Genomic DNA, 22141 nt, shown 5'->3' on the forward strand with positions numbered 1-22141 from the left:
ATTAATTTTGCATTTTGTGAAGTTACTTAGATCAAAGTTTTCCCAAAGTTTTCTTTGATTCTTCCAGGAAAATGTTGGAACAATTTCTTCTGTAAAAATAATCAGTAGTGCAAATGTAATCTTTAACACAGATAAGGCTCATAAATAATGATGCTGTTATCACAAATAACAAAGATTAGTATACATGTCAAGTGTGTAAAGTATGGTTTAGGTAGGAAATTATGTTACAAGTGTATAAACCAGTCAAACGATGAGACAAAAGAAAAATGAATGAATACTGAAAAATTTTATTTAATCACTATGACATATATTTTACATTGGACACAACAAAAAATTGCTTTTAAGACTTTTTACTGTCAAATTGATTATGAATAGATGAAAGAAGGAGCAGTTCAACTTTATGAACGGTTTGCTTTTAAAGGTATGAAATTTCTGTCCTGTGTTAACGATCAACAATTCATTGTAAAACAAGGTCTTAACTATGATGTTATTTTAAAAACAGTGGCGGCTTGTAGCTAAAATTAATAGGGGTGCTGCTCCAGAAAAGTTTTAGCCTTTGTTCTAAAATTATCTAAAAGGAAACAAAAATGTATAAAACAAAAATTTATTCAGAAACTTGATAAAATCCTAAAAGAACAAAATCAAATATTTTTTACTTACTTAACCTAAATTGTTACAGTTCAAGCTTGATCTATTTATTTAAAAATGAAATCTATTCTTCTTGTTTTAATTTGTATGAAAAGATCAATAATTTTCTCCTTGATTTCTGGAAGACAACTGAGGAAATTTTTCTCCATTGAAAACACTGCAAGTGCATTTAGTCTTTCGAATTCAAGTGCTTCTTAGAAAAGTTTTTATTCTTTTCAGTATTGAAAAGCAAAGTTCTGCCTCTGATGTAGTCATAGGAATGGAACTGTCAAGAGGATTTTTATCAGTTTTGTAATTCCACAAAGAACATCATCTGGATAATTTTCCAAGATAAATTTCAGCAGCTCAATTAATTTGTAGTATTCATGAATATCAGACCTACAATAGAATACTTTTAGTTCAGTTTCAAGCTTTTCTTTGTTAATGATGGGATATGCTTCAGTGGTCAGTACTATCTCTTCTGAAGATGTTCATTCTTAAAACTAGTGAAGCATTTCTTCATTGAAATGCTTCATTAGCATCTCAATGAAGATGAAATCGTTGGTTGTGCATTTGTTGTTAATGAAAGAACTTATATGTTTGGTCTGCCCGTTATTACAAGTGTGTTTACCGCTGAACTATACGCTATAAATAAGGCTCTAAATATCATTAACCCTACATTTAGAAAAATCCTTATTTGCAGTGATTCGTGTAGTCCCCTCCAAGCCTTAAAAAACTTTTATTCCAAACATCCTATCGTCATTGAAATTTACAATGCAATCGCTGAGTTAAATAATCGTAACTCAGAAGTAAGTTTTTGCTGGGTCCCCTAGCCATGTAGGGATTCCAGGTAATGAACATGCAGATTCCGCTGCCAAAGATGCATGCAATCAACCTCCTTTCACCACCCGTGTTGCTACTTCTGATTTTACTAATTATGTAAAACAATCTTTTAAGATGAAGGTAGCAAGGTGACTGGATGCCTACTGTAGATAATAAACTCCGGCAGATTAAAGATTCTGTGTTACCATGGAACTCCTCATGTAGAAAATCTCGACGTGAGAAAGTAGTCCTCTGTCGATTGCGGATAGGACACATGAGTACCAGATGACATGAGGACACGCATCCCTATGCGCACGATGCAACTGCTACATACTCGTGGACTGCATATGATATGCGGCATTGCATCATAAATTTAAACTACCCAGAAACATCCGTGGTGTCTTGTGCAATGATAATGAAGTTTTAAACCAGATGTTTCTGTTTTTGCGTTGCGTAGGGTTAACACAAAAAATTTAATTTCTATGGTTCTGTGTTTTGCTTTTGTTATCCGAGTAGGGAGCCTTTTACACTCCCTATCGGAATTTGTCAAATTTTATATATATTTTTGTTTGTTTTATTATTTATTTGCTTTTATGTTTTAAAAATTTGTCTGTGATATTAGTTGTAAGTTTTTAAACATAATAGTTTTAAGTTTTATTTCCCTTTTTTAATTTTTGTTTTTTAATTTAGTTTTAATTTTTTATTATATATTTTGTATTAGTTTTAACTTTTATTTATTTTTACTATTTTAGTTTTTAACCTAGTATTAAGTTTTATGTTAGTGTTTTTATTATTTTTTAGCTTTTTTTATATTCTTTTAGTACTTTTGTTATCCGAGAATGGGCCTTTTACACCCATCTCGGACTTTGTTAAATTGTATTTGCTTTTATTTTTATTTTTTACCTGTGATATTAGTTTTTAAGTTTTACTTTTATCTACTAGTTTTAATTACTTTTATTTTTTTTTTTCATAAAAAAATCCGGGCGATGTAACGTGCAGATGTTTTTCGCCCTCAAAAAAAAAAAAAACTGCCTTTACTAGAATTTAAACCTTAAAATTCTTGACTGAAATCATTTGATTTATGATGTCAAGTTCACCACTAGAACAACCCACTGGGTTATTCTTTTTTATTACAGTAGACTGTTGACTGTTATTCCCCTTTGTATGCCTATCCTAAAGCCTGCTATATTATGGACCCTGAAGATAATGCTAAAATCTATATTTTTGAAAAAATGGACTGTTTCTCCCTTGTAGTCTTCAAATATATAATATGAGTATATGTATGAATTCAGTTTTGTCTTACTATATTTATATTTCTGACAATATTTATAATGTCTTCTTTATATTTTGAATCTAATATTATATCTTTACAGTGTAAAGATCAAATAAAAACATTTAACAAAAAAAATTTTCTTTTAACAATGTTTGATCAATAACATAGTAATGTCATGTGTTACAATCATTTCTATTGGGATTTCCAGTAGAAGTACATCTTTTAAATTTTGCTTCATACCTAATTTTAACGAGTTTCAATCTAACAAAGATTACAGGTAGATAAATCTATTTACTTGCAATGAAGACTTCTAAGAAGGAATCTGTGAAAACTATATAGAAACAAACCGAAATTGAAAAGAAACTCCACTAGAAAAAAGCTCTGGAATAAAATTAGGAACAAGAAGAGTTAAATAACGTTAAATAACATCAAGAACAAAGTAAAGGAGAAAAATCAAAAAACTTGAAATATCAGAAAGAAAAGCAAGAACTACAACATCAAGAGATATTTATAAATTAAACAAGTTAAGCAAAAATAAATAAAAGAAAAGAAAAACAGAAATGACAGAACTGTAACAATCTGGGCAGTGAGAATAAAGTTTGATGGACCCCCACCACTCCAATAACAGTTTGATTGCACCCACTCCAAAAACTGTTTTGCATTCTGATATTAATTATTAAAAATTGTAAAATGTATGTGAACTAATTAGATTGAATGTTTCTTTTTAATTGCTGCTATGTATAATTATTTATAAAAACATAAATACACTGACTTTTTATTAATGCTATTATTAATAATGTGGCAAAGACTTTAAAAAAGCAAATAATGAACAATGTATTCGTGCTTTCGTTTAATTTTAAAAACAAATAAAGAAATATTATGCATAAAAACATATTAATTGTGTAGGCAACAGTCAATTTCATAAAAATAACATCTTTCAGGTGACTATTTTGCTGCTATATGCACTATTAAGTCTGTTGCTTGCTTCACTCATCATTCTTTCAGCATCACCACAGAAATTTTATTAATATCTAGTTGGATACAATGTTTCAGATCCTGTATACTCTTTTAAATTATGTCATCCAATATTTTATTGAAGCAGAATTTTTCATATCGTGGTTTATTTAATCACAGTAATTCATACATTTAATTTTTTGACATATCTTTTGAGCAAGGGAAATTTCTGGTTTGTAGCTGTTTCCTTGTATCAGTTCTTGTTTCCTGCAATTTCGATTCAGCACCTTGTGCAGTTTTGCGCTGTGATAACAAGTGTTTCAATTGTTTCAATAACTGAATGAGATGGAAGATTGATATTAACTTTTTTACCCACTGTTTTGTATCTCTTCTGATGTGTTCCTTGCTTCTGGTTCAGTTTTAAAATCAAAAGTGCATTTTTAAATTTCTGTCCATCATTAATGGTCTGTCACCAATATCATTCTCAATTCTTCGGATGCAGTTTTTTTTGTATCCATTAATAGACTCATCAATCCAACCATAAGTTTTATGTGTGTTGAGTGAATGTATATGACTAGTCTGAAAAAATAATTGGTTTTCGTTCCTTTCTGTAAATTTTCATTTGAATTCAATAATTATTAACCTTCATGATATGTTTACTGTATTTTTCTACCAAAATTTTCTTTTATTTTCAATTTGTTTCTACTTAAAACCCACACTCATCAGAATTTTCCTTAAAGTTTAATTTGCAAATTACCTGCAGAATGCGGGTGTTCTGGTTTTAAAACCATTAATAACTTCTTTAATGACAACAATGTTTTATGCTGTATAAGAAAATTGTATTCAATATTTCTTAACACAATTTGGAAAGTTATCAATGTTAACTTCTCTTCTTCATTCTTTTCTTTCTTCATGTTAACTGGGCGTATTGAGATTTAAAATTTTTCTCAGTTTATTTGAATCTATTGTAAATTTTACATACTATATGGACAGACATCCCACAAAGATCAACTATTTGTGCTTGAATTTCTGAATGTAACATTTCTAGATTTTCTTCAGTTATTGTTGTAAACTTTCATAATACACTTACTTTGACTTTTTTTTGCCCCGTCCTAAACTAAAGTTACATTTTGGCTGAAGCACTGCAAAGGTTATTGTAAATGAGAAAGAAGCTAGTATAAAAACTGTAGGTGATGAGTGTTGTGAAATATTGCTTACAGTAAGGGAAAATGAAAAATAAGTGTTAAAAAATACGGTTTTTAAAACATCGAAACTAACAACCCAAAAATTAACAATAGGATTGCAGCAGGCAACTGTTGCAACTACAACTTTTACATTACTTTAGTCAATTTTAATTTTTTCTTGACTTAACTGATTGGTTTCTGAACTATAATTTTAGTACTGAATGCTAATTTATAGATTTTATGACTACTAGTCCTTCTTTGAGGTTTTTAGGATTGCTTTGCAAATTAAAAGAATGAAATAGTAACATATATAAACAAAAATATTTTGAAGGTACACCAAAAGCTGACATTAGATGGGAATATACATAAGTACAATAAATGCTTACTAATGAAGACAAGCTAAACATTTTAGTAAGGCTTAAAAGCAAAACAGTATGGTTTGATTTTGTTGTAAATGAAATCAGTTTTTATCATCCGAAGTAATCTTTTGTTTTATCTCTCTTCAGGTAAAGGCCATGTTTACAAAAACTGCTTTAAACATTTCACTTTCAACAAAATTTAGCACAATATATGCAGTTAAATATTTCACCCAATGTAAAATAATAATTAATTCTTTCTTCTTTAAATTATGGGGTTCCATTATTTAACTATTGGATTTTATATCCAATATGATGATGTATTATTTAATTTAACTCATAAACAAAATGTTTATTTTTTAAATTGTTTATGTAAGTTATATTTTTCCTTCAAATTTTATAGTTATTAATATTAGTGTTATTAATTTCAGCATCACCTTAGCTTATTTTTATCAAAGACTTTTTACAGCAATTTTTATGTATACAAATAACTTGTTAAATATGTTATTACTATTAATACACATATAATTTCTAGGTTCAACATTTCACTTGATGAAATCTCAGTTGTCATAAATATGTTATCATTAATGGGAATTCTGTGCATGCGACTAGCAATGTTATGTCTACCTGTTAAGTATAATGTAGTGGTTTCATCCATATTTAAAGTTAAATGATTACACTTTTTTCAGAGCAATTTAGATTGATTTCTAACGCATAACATAAGTACTTATAAATATTTACAGTTTTAAGTTCACTACAACTGTCTCATAATTTGTTCTTATGTAAAACTGAAAGTTAATTTATGAATAACTTAAGGTCAATATTGATAGTCTGTTTAATTGTGGAAGCTATACATTTTAATCATTTAATATAACTCTTTTTACAGTTAATAATTCTTTCTTTCTTTTTACTGTTTAGCCTTCGGTAACTACCGTTTAGACAATTTTTCCGAGGATGAATGAGGATGATATGTATGAGTGTAAATGAAGTGTAGTCTTGTACATTCTCAGTTCGACCATTCTTGAGATGGTTAATTGAAACCCAACCACCAAAGAATACCGGTATCCATGATCTAGTATTCAAATCCATGTAAAAATAACTGGCTTTACTAGGACTTGAATGCTGGAACTCTCGACTTCCAAATCAGCTGATTTGGGAAAACGCGTTCACCACTAGACCAACCCGGTAGATTAATAATTCTTAGGGTGAAATTACTTTATCCATTACAAATAAAATAGGAAAGAACAAAATAATTTTTTTTATTCTCTTCATTGAGCAACTGACTGAAGAAATGTCATTTGTGTATGATATTGTTTTTTGGAGTTTTTAGGTTTATCATGTATTTCTTTTCTCTTGACTTTTATATATTGCAAGTAACTATCATTCATACTTTTCCATTTTCTTTATATTTTTCCTTCAAAAGAAAATAATATCAAAAAGCTAATCATAACTGTTTATATTTTTTCGAATTTATTTAATGTTATGCTAACTTAGGCAAATAATCTTTGCAGTAACCTAGGGTTTGGATTATTCCAGTTCTTCATTTTGATTTCTTCTCGATTGTTCTACTACATTTGTCATTTACCTGAGACTTGTACAACTACATGGGAAACAATAAAAGAATAATATATTAAAGCATCAAACACAGAAAAGAGTGATTGGATGTTAGTGATCAGTTTAGAGGAGAGTACACTTTTGTTGGATCCATTAACAGAAGCAGCATTTGAGGTTGATGAGGCTTTTGCCAATTCCTCAAAATCGAATGAGACAGTACCTTATTACAAGAACTGATTTATAAAATGAGAATTACATGCTGTGAGATTACTGCAGATTTTACAGAACATTTTATAAAATGTGCATTTGGCAAATAAACAGTGCATTGTCGTCACCAGTTGATGACAATGCAGATCAGATAGACATTATCACTAAAGAATGTTGAGGTAACAACAGTGGCAAAACTGGCAGAAATGGTTATTCTGATATTTTCAGGAATGCCATGAAACCTTCTGTATAAGGATATGTAAGTGGAAAAATGCTTATGTTATCTTGATCAAATTACATTATTACCTTATAATTAATGCAATAAACAATAACAGAATTAGCTTCTTAATAGTATTTACAAAAACTTGTAATTTTAGATTTTTAAGTTGTGTTTAGTAAAATATAAGTTTTCTTGAAAATTTTCTTACTACATTTATAAAATTAATTTTTTCTTTTGTTAGTATATTTGGCTTACAATGTTTTTTGTAAATTGTAAAATTTTTACAAATTTATTTATAAATTAAATTTTTAAATAAATTAAATTTGGTGAATACTAACAGGTTTCTGGTTTTTCCTTCACCAATCCAGTTTCAGTTTTCTCCTATAACAGCCACAGTTTTAGAAACATAGAACTTTTTTTAATCTTCAGTTCTTATTACCTCTATGACACAAAGAGGTTAGAAACATCCAAAAAGTTCCATTTTCCAACAGTAGAAAATATGCAATACTAGGAAAATAAAAATTCACTCAGATAACATTGAGGGAAAAAACACAGTCTGTTTGCCAGCAAGTGTGGTCAGGAAATAATCTTGAAAACCAGCAAAATGAACTCAATTGATTCACCACCACTGGAGAACCTTGAGACTCACCTAACGCCATGATCACCAGCAAGAAACAAGCAGAGTTTGGTTGGTTTCATCTACTTTATCAAGTTCCATATTTTTGAACATTTTTATGAGTAAGTCCAGGGGGAAAATACACCAATTTGGCCTTAGCCTAAAGCATGTAAAGGATCAGTTTTAACGTTCATTAGAATTAAGTTGCACTATGTTTTACTGAAAATAAAGATAAATAATAATTTAAGAGCCTTTACCTTGTAGAATTAAAATTAAAGTATTAAAAATTACAACTTATTGTAGGAACTTTTATTTTGTTATACTGTTACTTAGCACTCACAGATTTAGGATTTTTTCTCCCATGAAGCACAGAATATACCATTACTGTTCCTACAGTAATGTAAGGAACATTTTCTCAGCTTGAATTTAAGTAAAAATATATATTTATGCTTCAACTTGTGTTTTTTCATTCTTTTTTGAAGATTGTGACCAAAGAGTTATATTTTATTCATTCAAATAATATTTTTAAAAACTGTTTTTTGATTTGTTCTGACATTCAGAATTTTCACCATGGAATGAACTATAAAAACAATCAGTCTTTACCAAAATGTTGACTTTATTAAAATATCTTATGGTTTTAGTATTGGTATCTTCTGGTTCTTTGTATTCTAACCTGAATGTTGTACCCAAAAAATTTCATTGAATTATATTTGGTGGTTTTTTAAAAAAATGTTCCTTTTATCCTTAAAAAGTAAATTTACTGAATTAGTAAAATCACATTAATAAACATAATCACGTAATTAACATAAGTCACATAAGGGAATCTACCCCACCTTAGTACATTCCAGTTTTGTGATATTCTTCTTCCTGTTTTTTGGGGATAATTTTCTGAATATTATTTCAGAAAATAAAGCATAATATTATTATGCTTTATCAGAATTTCTTAACCTTTCTGCATTTAGTGCCTTCATCTCTGTTACCATAAATAAACCAGATTGCAACCCTAATTTTTTTTTTTATAATAATGCATTCGCTTATGTAGCCTTCATTAAAGCATAACAGAGTATCATATATACCTAACTATGATTCAATACCAACAAAAAATTTTTGGGTACTGCAGTCCACATAGTGTTGTTAATGTTCTGTGTTTTGATACAAGTGCATTTCTGAAACAAAACTGGGTCAGCAAGGCTTCTAAAAATTGGCTTTACTACCTGCATTATAACACTGAATATATTAAGTGTTTGTGATTAGATTCACCCTCTTCATTTCTTAATAAATGCTTTTTTTATATCTACACGAAGTGGAAGGGCACAATCCATGTATGCTGATCTGTTGACAACTTGTGAAAGTATATAGCCCAAATTGCTTGTTGCATATTTCTAATAGTCAATGTTTTTCCTGATTGCATTACCATAATAAGTTTACAGTTGATTAGTTACAGTTAGTAATTTTTTTTAGTCTGCTACGCTTCCTATCCTGAATATGTCTTATACATTAAAGTATTTCAATTTCCTCACCATAAGGTTTGAAATCTACAACAAAACATCTCTCAATCACCTAAATAATTAGTGTAAAGGATATCATATTATGGTACAAATAAAAATCTAAGCTACTCCAGCCACTTCCATGATAATTGGCAGTGCAAGTCACTTCATGATGATCTTTATCCAGCAATATGCAGTGTTTACTTATGATGAAAACAACCGCGAAGAAGTGGTGCTATCTCACCCTTTCATCTGGAAGTTCTGGGTTTGAATCCCGGTCAATGCCATTTTTCTTATGCTACAAATTTCCATTCTCATAGGGCAAAGTGACCAAAGCAGTCGATGTCCACATCATATAAAAACAAAAAAAAAAATTGTGTTACCTTGGTTCAATTTTTTTTAAACCTAGAGAACAAATTAAAAAAATGGAGAAATATTTCATTTCAAGCTCCAGGCTCCCTTATTGGAGTCATAATAAAAAATTTACTATATTTTTTTAGAATTTTGAATAAAATAAAATAAAAAATCTGAAAATAATTGCGAATTTTTACTGAAACGCAAATTCACCGCATAACAGACTAGTACCAAGATGACAATAGTGACTTATGACATCTGGTATTATTAGACATCTTGTTATAATGCTAGAGAATTTGTTAGTACTTGTAATTATTTACTAATTTTGCTAATAATTAGTTTGTGCGAGAGGCCTCTTGTAGTAAAGTTATTAATGATTATTTCCTTCTATCGATTAATTGGACTACATTTTTTCTAATATCGATAAGTATGAAATTTGTCGATGTATCATTTGTTCGTGTGACATGAGTTGAAATTGTTATTGTAGGTTATTACTGTGAAACGTGAGTTTGGTTTTTTGCGTTAATCTTTTAGGAAAATTGTTTTACATTGTTTGTTAGAAACATTTCGATGTTTGGATAACGCAATAAGTTAATTTTGTTTCTGTTTTACTGTGAGGTTTTCAAATAATTTAATGGAAGTCCTTGACCAGAAGCTCTATTTAGAATTGTTAGTGAATGACTAATAGAAAACCATAATGAAATAATACCTTCGGGTTTTAGTTTTTGACATTTTCATGGCAGAATTTTACTTTTTCACAGATACTATAAAATGAATTTCTTTGTCTTATTAAATTTGTTGTACTTTTCGACCACTTTAGCTATACCACCAAACTATAATGCCCAAGATAATATTGTAAACCTCCTAAAAAATGCTAGTTCTTGCGGTTTTTCTAACGATAATTTCATGAAGGAGTTACATTTAGAGACATTATGTGACCAGCCAAGGTTAAGTATAGAAGAAGTACAATATGCAGTAGAAAATGGTGATTCATTACCACTTTTGTGTATGAAGTACTATGAAATCACTTCTAATATATGCAGTTTAAAAGAATTAAAAGGGGATAGTTTTAAGAACATAACTTCATTACCTCGTGATAAAAACAGCTTTGAGAATTTAATTAAACATTTACGAAGAGAATTTAAAAATGTAAATGAATTTTGTAATTCCTCAAAATTATTTAAATTAAAACCGAAAAATTCTACAATTTCAAAGTTTAAAGATGTGAATGATTTATTTAAAAATTATATAGGACAAAAGGAAATGTGTGTTCGATTATGCAGCAAATTTAATGGTAAAAATGTCTCAGATTTATGCAGTGTCATTGTTTGGGGTCATTTAGTGTATGAAAATGAAACGACTTCTGCCCCAGCATCTGAAATGGCTACAGGTAGGCTAATTAAATGATATTCTTCTGTTGTTTTTGCTTCTAGTACTCCTAACTGGTGTAGACTAAAAGCATCAATGAAAGCATTATGTGTTGTATTTATGAAGTAATTGTTGATGAAGTTATACTTATTATTAATAAAAGTAATTTTTGTTGTATTTCTCAATATTTTGTGAATTACAATAATATATATTTATAATATATTGTTTATAAATAATATATTTATTTCATTAATCTATTACTTTTTTTGCCTGTGACGTGTGATGAAAAAACTTTATGAACTCTTTGAAATGACAAACTGAATCAAATTTTTAAATGCAACGTTTTTAACAATGTAGAGTTTTTGTTACTCTTGACTCAAGACTCTCTGAAATTAATTGCTAGGAAAACATTTTGAAGTAAATTACATAGAATGTTACATTTAAAATATTTGATTTGGGTTGCTGTTTCAAAAGTTATAGTTTTAAACTATTAATGTTTTTGTTTGAGAGTTTTATTAAGATTTAAAGTTAGGCAAGCCTATTGATTTTATTTTTGTTGTGAGGTTCTAATACTAATGCCAACTTGCTATGCCAATTTTTCTGTATATTTTGTAACAGACTTTGTTTGTTCTTTTATTTAATTAATACAACCCATTCTTCCTACATTTCAGTATTACCATACTAAAGCAAATTTACACTGATTGTGAATAAACAAACATATTCAGTCTTGCATATTGTTGTTGTGTTACTGCTGGTCAGTAAACCTGCTGTACTGCTATGCTGCATAGTGACTACTCCAAGATATTCATCAATTAAATTTCAATTGTTCAAAATATCCAAATAATCAATTATTAAATTTGATAGCAATTTAAAGAGTTATAAAAAATTATCATCCAAAACACTTTCTCTGGTTAAAGATGTCCCTCTGGTTATGTTTCTTTTTTTTGCTTACTTCTGTTAAATAAACTTTTAAATATACTCTGTATAAATTTAATGCTGAATGTGGATATTTATACAGTACTTTTAATGTAATGAAAAACCTTTCACATATTTAATTTTCTTATAATTGCTTCTTAAAGTAAAATTGCTCATAGAGAATATGTACTTTATTCTGCTAATAGAATTAAGTATTGTTTTTTATTTCTTAGCCTCAGCTTATTGCTGGGAAGGGAAAGAAATTTATTCTTGGGGAAAAACCTTTATTTCAATAAAAACTGCTTTAATATTTTTTTTTGTTCAGTACTGATATACATTATATGGTCATTTCAGTATGAATTTTGGCTCTGAATGAAATGGCTTATATTCAAATAATGCTTTTCTACAGATCACAGGTCTGCTTGTGTTCCATTTTTTGAGTCATAGTTATGAAGTCTGTTTTAACTATGAACAGACTTCTTAATTATTGAAGTTATGAAGTAATTTCAATAGTTACTAACTACTCTGAATCTAAAATTAAATTAACTTTAAAAATGTATATATCTGCAATTATTATAGACTGCTGCTTTTTAAATAAATAATGAATGAACTGCCATTAATTTCCCTATTTAAATGATTACGTAAAGGTTTCATGTTTCCAGATTAAAACTATTATAAAATAGGTAGTCAAAAATGTATTGAGCCTTTTGCACATGAAGTAGCATTAAGCATATTTTGGCAAAAGTTGAGAAAGACCAGCCTATAAGCAGTCATGACATTGCCAGTAACCTAAACATACATCACCAAACAGTGTTAAGCCATTTGGAGAAAGCTGACTGCAAAAAGAAGCTCGATGTTTGGATGCTACATGATCTGACTCAGAAAAATTTACTCAGTTGAATTTCTATCTGCAAATTTCTACTGAAACATAATGAGATTGAGCTATATCTGAAGCGTTCGATCATGAGTGATGAAAAGTGGATAACCTACCACAACAATGTAGGAAAAAGATCATGGTCAAAGCGAGGAGAAGCTCCACAGTCTGTGGCAAAGCCCACACTGACACCCAGAAAGGTTATGCTGTGCATTTGGTGGGGTTGAAAGGTCATCGTGGATCATGAGCTGCTGCTGCCAAGCAGAACGATAGACTCAGACCTGTACTGTTAGCAGTTAGCATGATTGTACCTAGCAATTCAAAAGAGACAGGTCAGCGGAAAGGGTATCGTATACTACCATGCTGACTATGCCAGACTACATACATCATTAACAACTCATCAGAAATTGAGAGAACTTGACTGGGAGGTTTTAATGTGTCCACCATATAGCCCGAACCTAGCACAGTCAGACTATCATTTGTTTGGTCTCTGCAAAATTCCCATAATGGTGTTAATTTAGTTTCAAAAATGTCCTGTGAAAATTATGTGTCACAATTTTTTGACCAGAAACCACAGAAGTTCTATAGCGACAGGATTATGGTGTTTCCAGAAAAATGGCAGGTCATAAAATAAAAATGTTGCATATGTGGTCTAATAATGTTATTTTCCAATAACAATAAGTATATTCTCAATTTTTCAAAGGCTCAATACTTTTTAGCAACCTGAATATGTATATTTCCCTATCCATGATATATTTTTATGGCTTTATTCTGTAGCCTAAATCTACATTTTCTTTAGGTGTTAATCTTCAACACATTTTGTATCCTGTCACTGCATTTTATTTTAAATATTAAGTTTTATTTTAGACTTACTTCTATTACATTTATAGTAATTTTTGTTTGATAATACTGAGTTTTTAGTAGTGAGAATTTTATGTCACTATCATTATCATTAAAACCATTTCATACCTTGGTTTATCTTAAACTAATGAAGATATCTTTGGAAAATATTCTGTGTTCTAAGGAAAACTATGAGTCATATTAATGCAAGTCGAATTTATTTTTACATGCTTTCTGTTCCAGATCTATATAAAATTTTAGCATTGAGGTAAACTATAAACTAGCTATAAATACATTGATATTTTATTTATTATTATTTTTATTTCTTCATATTTTATATATGCATGCTAAATTTGATCATAATTGTTAGCAAAATTAGCTTACATGAAAATATGAAATACAGAAGTTATATGTAACTAATGTTGGAAGTACAATTTCCTACTGTTTATATAAATTAAATGAATAAAAGAAATTAGAATTGCTAAAGAAAATGCGAAATTTAAATATTTGAGTATAACTATAACAAGGGATGCACTTGTGACTTAAAAATAAAAGCAAGCTGAAGAATTTTTTCAAGGATGTGTTTACAGTCTATGTTCTATAAAATGGATATGATAATAAGAGGTTCTAAAATTTTCTTTTTATGAAGAAGATAGTGAAAATAAATGGAGAGGAAAAATGCAAGGGAGTTACAGGAAATAGAAGAGAGGAGGAAATTATCCAGAGAAATAAAGGCAAAGACTGTACTGAATGTAAGGGATGGTTTTTATTTTAGGATAAAATAGAAGGAATTTTGGAAGGAGTGGGAAATATTTTCATTTAAACTTTGCTTTCTTATTACAAATTATTCATTTTAAAAATGTTATCTCAAGTTTTGAATTCAAGAATTTTCAAGAAAGAGTAATTTTTGCCAAATGACTCCCTTGAAGTTCCCCAGATATAAAAGAGAACTGAATTTGGGAGTGCTTAGTAAGGACAACCACATAAATGTACCTACACAACTAGGTCATTCATTAAGCGTATCTTCATTGAGAAAGAAAATGTGCTTTTGATATTTTTATGTTCAGCTAATTGTTTAAAGAAAATTTATTTTTTAAACATTTTTAATTTCGACATTTGAATAATCGTATAATCATTTAATGGGTACTTTACAAGAAAATGCCCGCAACTGATAAGGTGATCTGTAGTTAGTCAGTTAGTCACTGTAGCTAGTCAGTTAGTTGTTAGATGGTGCCACTGAAAGGCTATTGCTAGTACTTAGCTAGTAAAGATGAACTTGATTTCTGAATACCTAAATAGGATGTACTTATTTATTATTTAGTATGTCCTGAATATCGCTATCGCATAGCTAATAAAGGTAAACTCACTTTAGTAATAGTAACAGCAAAATCAGTTGCTTAGCTAATAAAGATGAACTTGATATCTGAATACCTAAATAGGATGTAAAATTATAAATATAATCTAACCAAACTTAACCTTCGCTCGCTTTGCTCACTGACGTTCATTAGCAAGCATAGGTTAAGTTTGGTAAGATTATATTTATAATTTTATTTATTTATTTTGTTATTTCAGTATAGCCTTTCGGTGGCGCCATCTAACAACTAACTTGACTAACTACAGCAACTAACTGACTAACTACTGATCGCCTTATCAATTACCGGGCATCTTCTTGAAAAGTACCTAATATTTTTTGTTTGTCTTTTCTATCTTTTCTACCTTAAACTATAAAATTAGAAATAATTTTATCTCATTAAAATAATTTCTTTAATACTAAAGTACATACTTTTATTTGGTTAATTTTTAAAATGTAAACTTGCCTATAAATATTAAATTACATTAACATACAAGTAGATATTAAATTATATAGTTATGTTCAGTATATTCAACAAGATTTTTCCCCCTCATAACCTTCAAATAATTAAGGATGAAAAATTAAAATCTTCATAGCATTTACTAGATTATAATAATTTGTTGACCCAATATCTAACCTCCCTGGATTTTGGGGGGAGATAACTAAAAATGTCAAATCTAAAGATAGGGCATGTGCATATTTTTTAAAGCCTACTAAAAATAAAAAGAGTCATACTGGAGCTTAGGATCCTTTAAAAAATAATAGCCACTCAAAGTTTGAAGTAATACTATTTACCACAGTTTTTATAAAGAAAAACAAGTAAATAATTATTGTAAAAATGTCTCGAGGTTCCAGCATTAGGAATGCAATGCTGGAATTAGGAATGTCTTGATAATTAGATAATACAAAAAATTACTTCAACCTTACTGAATTAAATCAGCTGATAATCCATTGAATAGAAAAATAAATTGTTTAAAAAATATAAGTATTAACAAAATTTACTTAAGAGGTTTTTTATTTTTTAACCTCTTTGACAGAATGGAAGTATTTTTTAAAAAGAAGATTTTTTAATTTTATTTCAAACAGATTAATGAGAATGTCTTTAAAATAGGTCAGTAAATTATTAAATATGTCAGTGGAATCATAAGGTTCTTTCACATAAGCTGAAGTATTGTTTTGGTTTACATGCAAACAGTTGTGTTGTTACAGATATACCTTCCACACCTCATTAGGTTAGAACTAATCTGTTTTGTTCAAAATGGAACTCCATTTTTATTCTTACATTATAGCTGTGTAGCATCTCATTGTGAGTTATCTTTTCATAATTTATGGCACGTATATATAGAATTGTTTTATTGGTGTTTAGGGTGGGGATGTTAATTTGTTGAATTTGGTAAATGTTTATCCAGTGTTAGTATAATGTTAACAGTTAACATTATTTCCTTGTCTTTGAAAAATCCATATTATATTATGATTAAAAGAATTTCCTCAGAAATTTTACAGTGTACAATTACTGATTGAAATAGGCTATGGAATTAAGTTTGCTTGGCATTTTTCCTGCCACCACCCCATTCAGACGCCCTAAAGCATAAGACCGAATGTCTGTGCCACAAACGGCTACTGAGCCTCGAAACAGTTTAGCAGCCATTGTCCTAAATAGCTCCTGGAGCTTACTTAACAGCATAAGCAGATTAAGCGTGGTGCCATAAACCACCTGCTTACGTGGCCCAACTGCTCAATTGTCATATATTTACTAAAGTGTGTACGCGGACCCTGTCAACTACTAAAGATATATATGAGATCCATAAATTGAAATTTACTTCATCTAGAAGCAATTCACTGCCATGCCTAGGTTGCTGAATGCCAGCAAGTACCTGTCCATGATATTAAAGTGCTTGGAGCCTTAGTTGGTGGTCATAAGTTTTTTATTAGTACAATACACTAGAAACCTCTTTATTTGCCACAAACATCTACAAAAACACTGTAAGTTATGCAAATTTGAGATTTTTATCAGCAGCTCTATCAGAGTTATTTGAAGCCAAAATTTGAATTTAAAAAAAAATTAGTTTTCAAATATTCATAAAGGTTTAGGGGTAAGTATGTATATCACTATTAATATTATTTATGGTAAAATTACAAACATATACTTCCTACGTATACAAAAATAATTCAAACTGTGTATGCCATCCCTGACTCTGCAAAAAAATTATCAAAAGTGAAATTTCACTGTTTTTCATGTTCAAATTTATTGGTAATTTTCTCAAAGAAAGAAGAGATATAGGTAAATAAACCACTAAACCAGTCTTTTACCTTGAGAAAATATGAATAAATTGCTTTTTGTTTCATCCTTCCAGGATCAATAGTTTTTTAGTTACGATTTTTTCTGTAAACCTTTACAATCACAAAAATAGGTGTGTGCACCATAAAAAAAATGGCCACCTCAGGTAAACTGCTGTAACAAAAAAAAAAAAAAAATAGTTTTAAGGCCCTGAAACATGTAGGAAACAAGCGGGTAATTTCCATTTTTTTTTTAATCGGTCAAGTAACCAGCCTATGTTTTTTGGGGCACTTCAAATGGATTGACCCGCAATTAAAAAAATTGGATCAAAGTTACAAAAGAAGTGTTGTTCAGGACAAAAACAAACATTAAGAGAAAGTAAACAGTGTATTAATTAAAAATATCCTGCACAAGATTGTTTAGATTATCCAGATGTCATGACATGGGATTTGGAAACAGGGTTTTATTGTAGTAAACTCCTATGTTTATCTGTTGGTGTTAGACTGATGCCTTTCTTTTGTTTTAGGTCTCGGTAAACCTGATTTACTGTCAAATAATTCTAAGAATCTCAGTTCAAAAAATGATGCGATTGTAAATACTAAAACAAAATCACCCTCAAATGATAACTACCATACAAATATTCAAAAAATTGAAGCTGAAGTAACTGAAAATAAAAAAAATGATGGAGATGTTAATTTAAAAACTCCAAATTATCATAGTGAAAAAAAAGCTGCTCTGGAGAGTCACAATGATATTTCACAAGTGCTTGAAAAAAATCACTTGAAATCTGCAGAAGAGACTGAGCATATTGAAAACAGTGAAAATGTTCATGGAACCAGTAGTCATGATTTAATTGAAACAAATACTGATGTTCCCAAAAGTCATTTGAATAGTTCATTAAATGCAAATGTTGCTGATAAAAAGCTGCAGCAACCTGAGTTAAATCTTGGAGAACAACCGAAAAATAATGTAAATGAAAATACAGATAATTTTTCAAAAGGAATGGAAAATAATAACAATATTGTGAATCAAAATGAGGAAAGCATTAAGAATACTGAAACTGAGAAATCTTTAGATGTCAATGAAAAACCTTTTGTGCCAGACTCATCTTTAGACGAGAATGTTAATGGTGATGGGAATGAAAATAATCCTGATAATTTGAACCAAAGGACAGATGGTGCAGGTAATAAAGATCTCATTCTTGTAATGTTATGTGTTTTATTTTTGTATCTACATTCTTTCAGTTTTATTTTCTTTCTGTAGTCTACTTACTTTGATTACCTTTGGAAGCCAAACTATTTATTGATTACACTAAAATAACATGCACTTCTCAGAAACATATCTGTATTATATTGATTTTTGATCATAGCCCAGAGTTTGGTTTGTGGCTAAAATTCCATTGAATGTTTTCTTAAACATTTAACAATAGTAATTGAATATTAAATACTTAAAAAAATAATATATGTTCAAGAAGGCAATGCTTGTCTAGATATTAATAATTTTTTTTTTTTTAAATCCACTGACTTCTATCATAAATTGGTAAGTTTAATAAATTTAATTACAAAATATAATACACTGATGTGCAAATTAATGTGACAAAACAAAAATCATTTGAAATGTGTATTTTTAATTACACCTTTTTTTTTTAATTACCTATACATTCATTTTTTAACAAATAATGTGCACTCGTTTAGCTGACATTACCATTGGTTGATAAATAACATATTGCAAAAAATTGATAACAATATTTTTAGCCACATTTTAACCATTTCACTATTAAATTAATTAATTTGAAAAGAAGCTTTAGTTATTTTCATACCTTTGACATTAAATAATTTCTAAGTAAACTGGAAATAAACTAAATAGTGAAATATTATTTACATTGGAAAGTAGTGTTTTTTTGTTTATTTAAAAATAATTAAATTAAAATAATAATTATTAACAGTTTTTTGTTATTATTCTAAGAAAAATCCTTTTAACTGAGTGAAGATTATTTGTCTTTATTGGGAAACAATAGGATTTGAAAGATTCTACCCAATTTTCCATAAATAATAAATTTATTTAAATGTGATGAATTTAAACAGCAAAACGTTAAATTGACATAAATAATTAATTTCATTAGTATTACTTTCAATTTCTGGAGAACAAATATTTGAAATGGTCTCCAACAGTGTAAATACACTGTAGTAGTAAATGACTGTCTCTCTTTTAATAATCCTTTGTTTAAATCTGATATGTTGAAAACTTTTCTCAATTCTCTGCTGAAGTTCTGCAACACTGCTATTTTGTTAACTATATTTTCTAGTGTCCCCAAAACTAGAAATCGATTAGATTTAGAACAGACAATTTTGCGAGCCAAGATATTGATTCTCGATGACCAATCCAACATTAGGGAAGTAATTATTTAAGTACTGGCGGATATTGATATGAAGTCTGGCAGGGGCTTCTTATCCTGCTTGAACTAGATGTTATTCCTAACTTCATCTAAATAATTCGATAGAATGTTTTCTCAGAAATGGTAATAATTCTTGCTGTTCAATCATACTAGTAGACAACGTGGACCAGTCAGAGAATTGCTGACAATACATTTATTGAAAATTGTTGCTGAAACCTTGACTGTATAATGGAATGAGGATTGCCTTGAATCCAAGCTAAGGTGGTTATTGTGAAAATTAAAAATTCCATTTCAGTTGAATTCAGCTTCATTAGTGAACATTGTGATGAGAAATGGCAGATTGACTAATGGATTAGTTGTTCGTTTTTGTGAAATTACCTCACAAAATGTCCATCTTGGCAAATGATCATGTCATTTATCACTTGCATTCTTTGTACATGGTAGGGATAAGCAGTTTGGGGAATTCTGCTAGCAGCCATACGATTAACTTATTCAATTAGCGTTATCCTTCTTCTATTTTTTTTATCGATTTTCCTCAATATGTTTAAATACCCAATCTTTCAACCCTAGCATTGTTGTGGTTTGCAGTCTAACTCAATTATGAGGGCTCGGGAAAACGTTTGCAGTTTCTCTTTCATGAAAGAATTACAAAAGAACTTTTCACTTTGTAAACTATGATTAGGAAAATATTTTCAGCTCAATTGCAGTGCCCGTACTTAAGATGCATGTCTATCATTTTCTTATAAGAATAAACTTAGATTTTCAAAAAGTAAAACATAAGTAAAAAAATTATCTAACATAATCAGTTTTCAATCAGTAAAAAAAGAACTCTTGCGCAATTCAACACAAGATGACCGACTTTTCTTTATGCTCTCACTGTTTTGCAGTCAGAAATACACCAATATTCAGAGTACAGTGCATTACATATGCTCAATTAACGAGTAAATCCTACACACAAGCATAGAGTTTAAATTCACTCACCACTATGACTCACTGCATTAGCATGTATTAAAAATACACAGATAAAAAGTCAACATAACCTCAAATTGAGGTTGCACAACTTAAGCCACAAAATTTTATACATGAATCCCTCAAATTTTATCATATCCTCATACCTCAAAATGTAAAGAAAATTCCTTTTCATACCTCAATCCCACTGTGTGACCAAAAAAAATACCTCAACTTGAGGTTATGTTGTCTCTTGTCGGCCTTAACACATTCACTGCGACAGCCTAAATAGCTTGCGTTGCTACCCTGCGTTACAGGACATATATGATTTGCCCATACTTAGCCCCATATACAAATACGTACAAATTTGCCCCATATACTTTTGTAAATCTTCCTGACCAAAAAATGCATAGTTTTATAGAATCAAATAATAAGTACATTATGTTGGTAGAAGTATGAACTACTTCCAGCAGAAAAAGTTTGTTGTTCCAGCGTCTTATGTTGAATTACAAGAGAACTGAAGGTTACACATGTTTTGCATTAAAACGTCAAATTTTTACCTCATCTTTATAAAATACAAAAATCTATGTATTTTTAGTGGGAGTATTTAAAACAGTTATCTAAATACTTATTATAATTAACCCATAGTAAAGCATAGAATTAGTTTTTAAGGAAAAATAAAAAAATAAAATATAATCAAAAGTTCATTTTTCTAGAAGCTGTCTTAAAGTTTACTTATTTCATTATATATTCTAAAAAATTATTTAGTCCAATATAAACACAAAAGTTAACCCCTTAAGTATTTAAACAATTTTCAACTGACCAAATATATATATGTACCGTACTAATAATATGTGGGAAAATTGGGTGAGTATTACTGGAAAAAACAACACAAAATTGAAAAACAAGGTAACTTAATAGCAGTAAAATGTAACTTCATTCACGTTGGAATTAAAAGTTTAATATAAAAAAATTTTAAATATCATTTGAGTTCTCGAAAAATAAAATATATTTCTGATTATTACGTTTTGTGAATATATATATATATATATATATAATATAGGGTTTGGGTTTTTAATTTTAATGTGTAATTTGGAACCAACAATTTGAAAAATTATATAGAACAACTGATGATGCGAGGTACTTGCAAAAGCGTTATTGCTTGGATTGTGGAGTAAGGTAGGTGTCATCCTATTTATTTTATTTTATTAATTCTGTACTTGGGTTGATTAGATTAATATAATATACATATATATATTTGACCTACAATTTCGATAGCCTAGATATTTTTAAAATAAAAATTCATATTTACTACTACACAACAAAAGAAAAATATAATATTCAATCATAAAAAAATATAGAATGTAAAAATATAGATTCGTAAAAAATAAAGAAATTTCTCAACTTGATTGAAAATTATTTAAATCTGTCAAAAAACTAAATTGACAAACTCACTTGAGTTATCAACATCAATTGTGTTTCTGCTGACTTCATCATCATCATCTGATGAACTTGGAT

At 29.1% G+C, this 22141-nt stretch overlaps 1 protein-coding gene across 2 annotated transcripts in view; it reads left to right on the forward strand.

Annotated features, from left to right (window-relative positions):
- Positions 1-10099: 10099 nt before the first annotated feature.
- LOC142317266 (uncharacterized) overlaps positions 10100-22141 on the forward strand; it is a 41155-nt gene continuing 29113 nt past the window's right edge. For both annotated transcript variants that reach the window (XM_075353677.1, XM_075353686.1), the window contains exons 1-2: positions 10100-11044; positions 17807-18463. In XM_075353677.1, coding sequence (XP_075209792.1) covers positions 10426-11044; positions 17807-18463 — 1276 coding nt within the window. In that variant the 5' untranslated portion in view covers positions 10100-10425. The remainder of the gene's footprint in view (positions 11045-17806; positions 18464-22141) is intronic.

This window comes from Lycorma delicatula, chromosome 1 (genome assembly GCF_047948215.1).
Source record: "Lycorma delicatula isolate Av1 chromosome 1, ASM4794821v1, whole genome shotgun sequence".
Classification (NCBI taxonomy): Eukaryota; Metazoa; Arthropoda; class Insecta; order Hemiptera; family Fulgoridae; genus Lycorma; species Lycorma delicatula.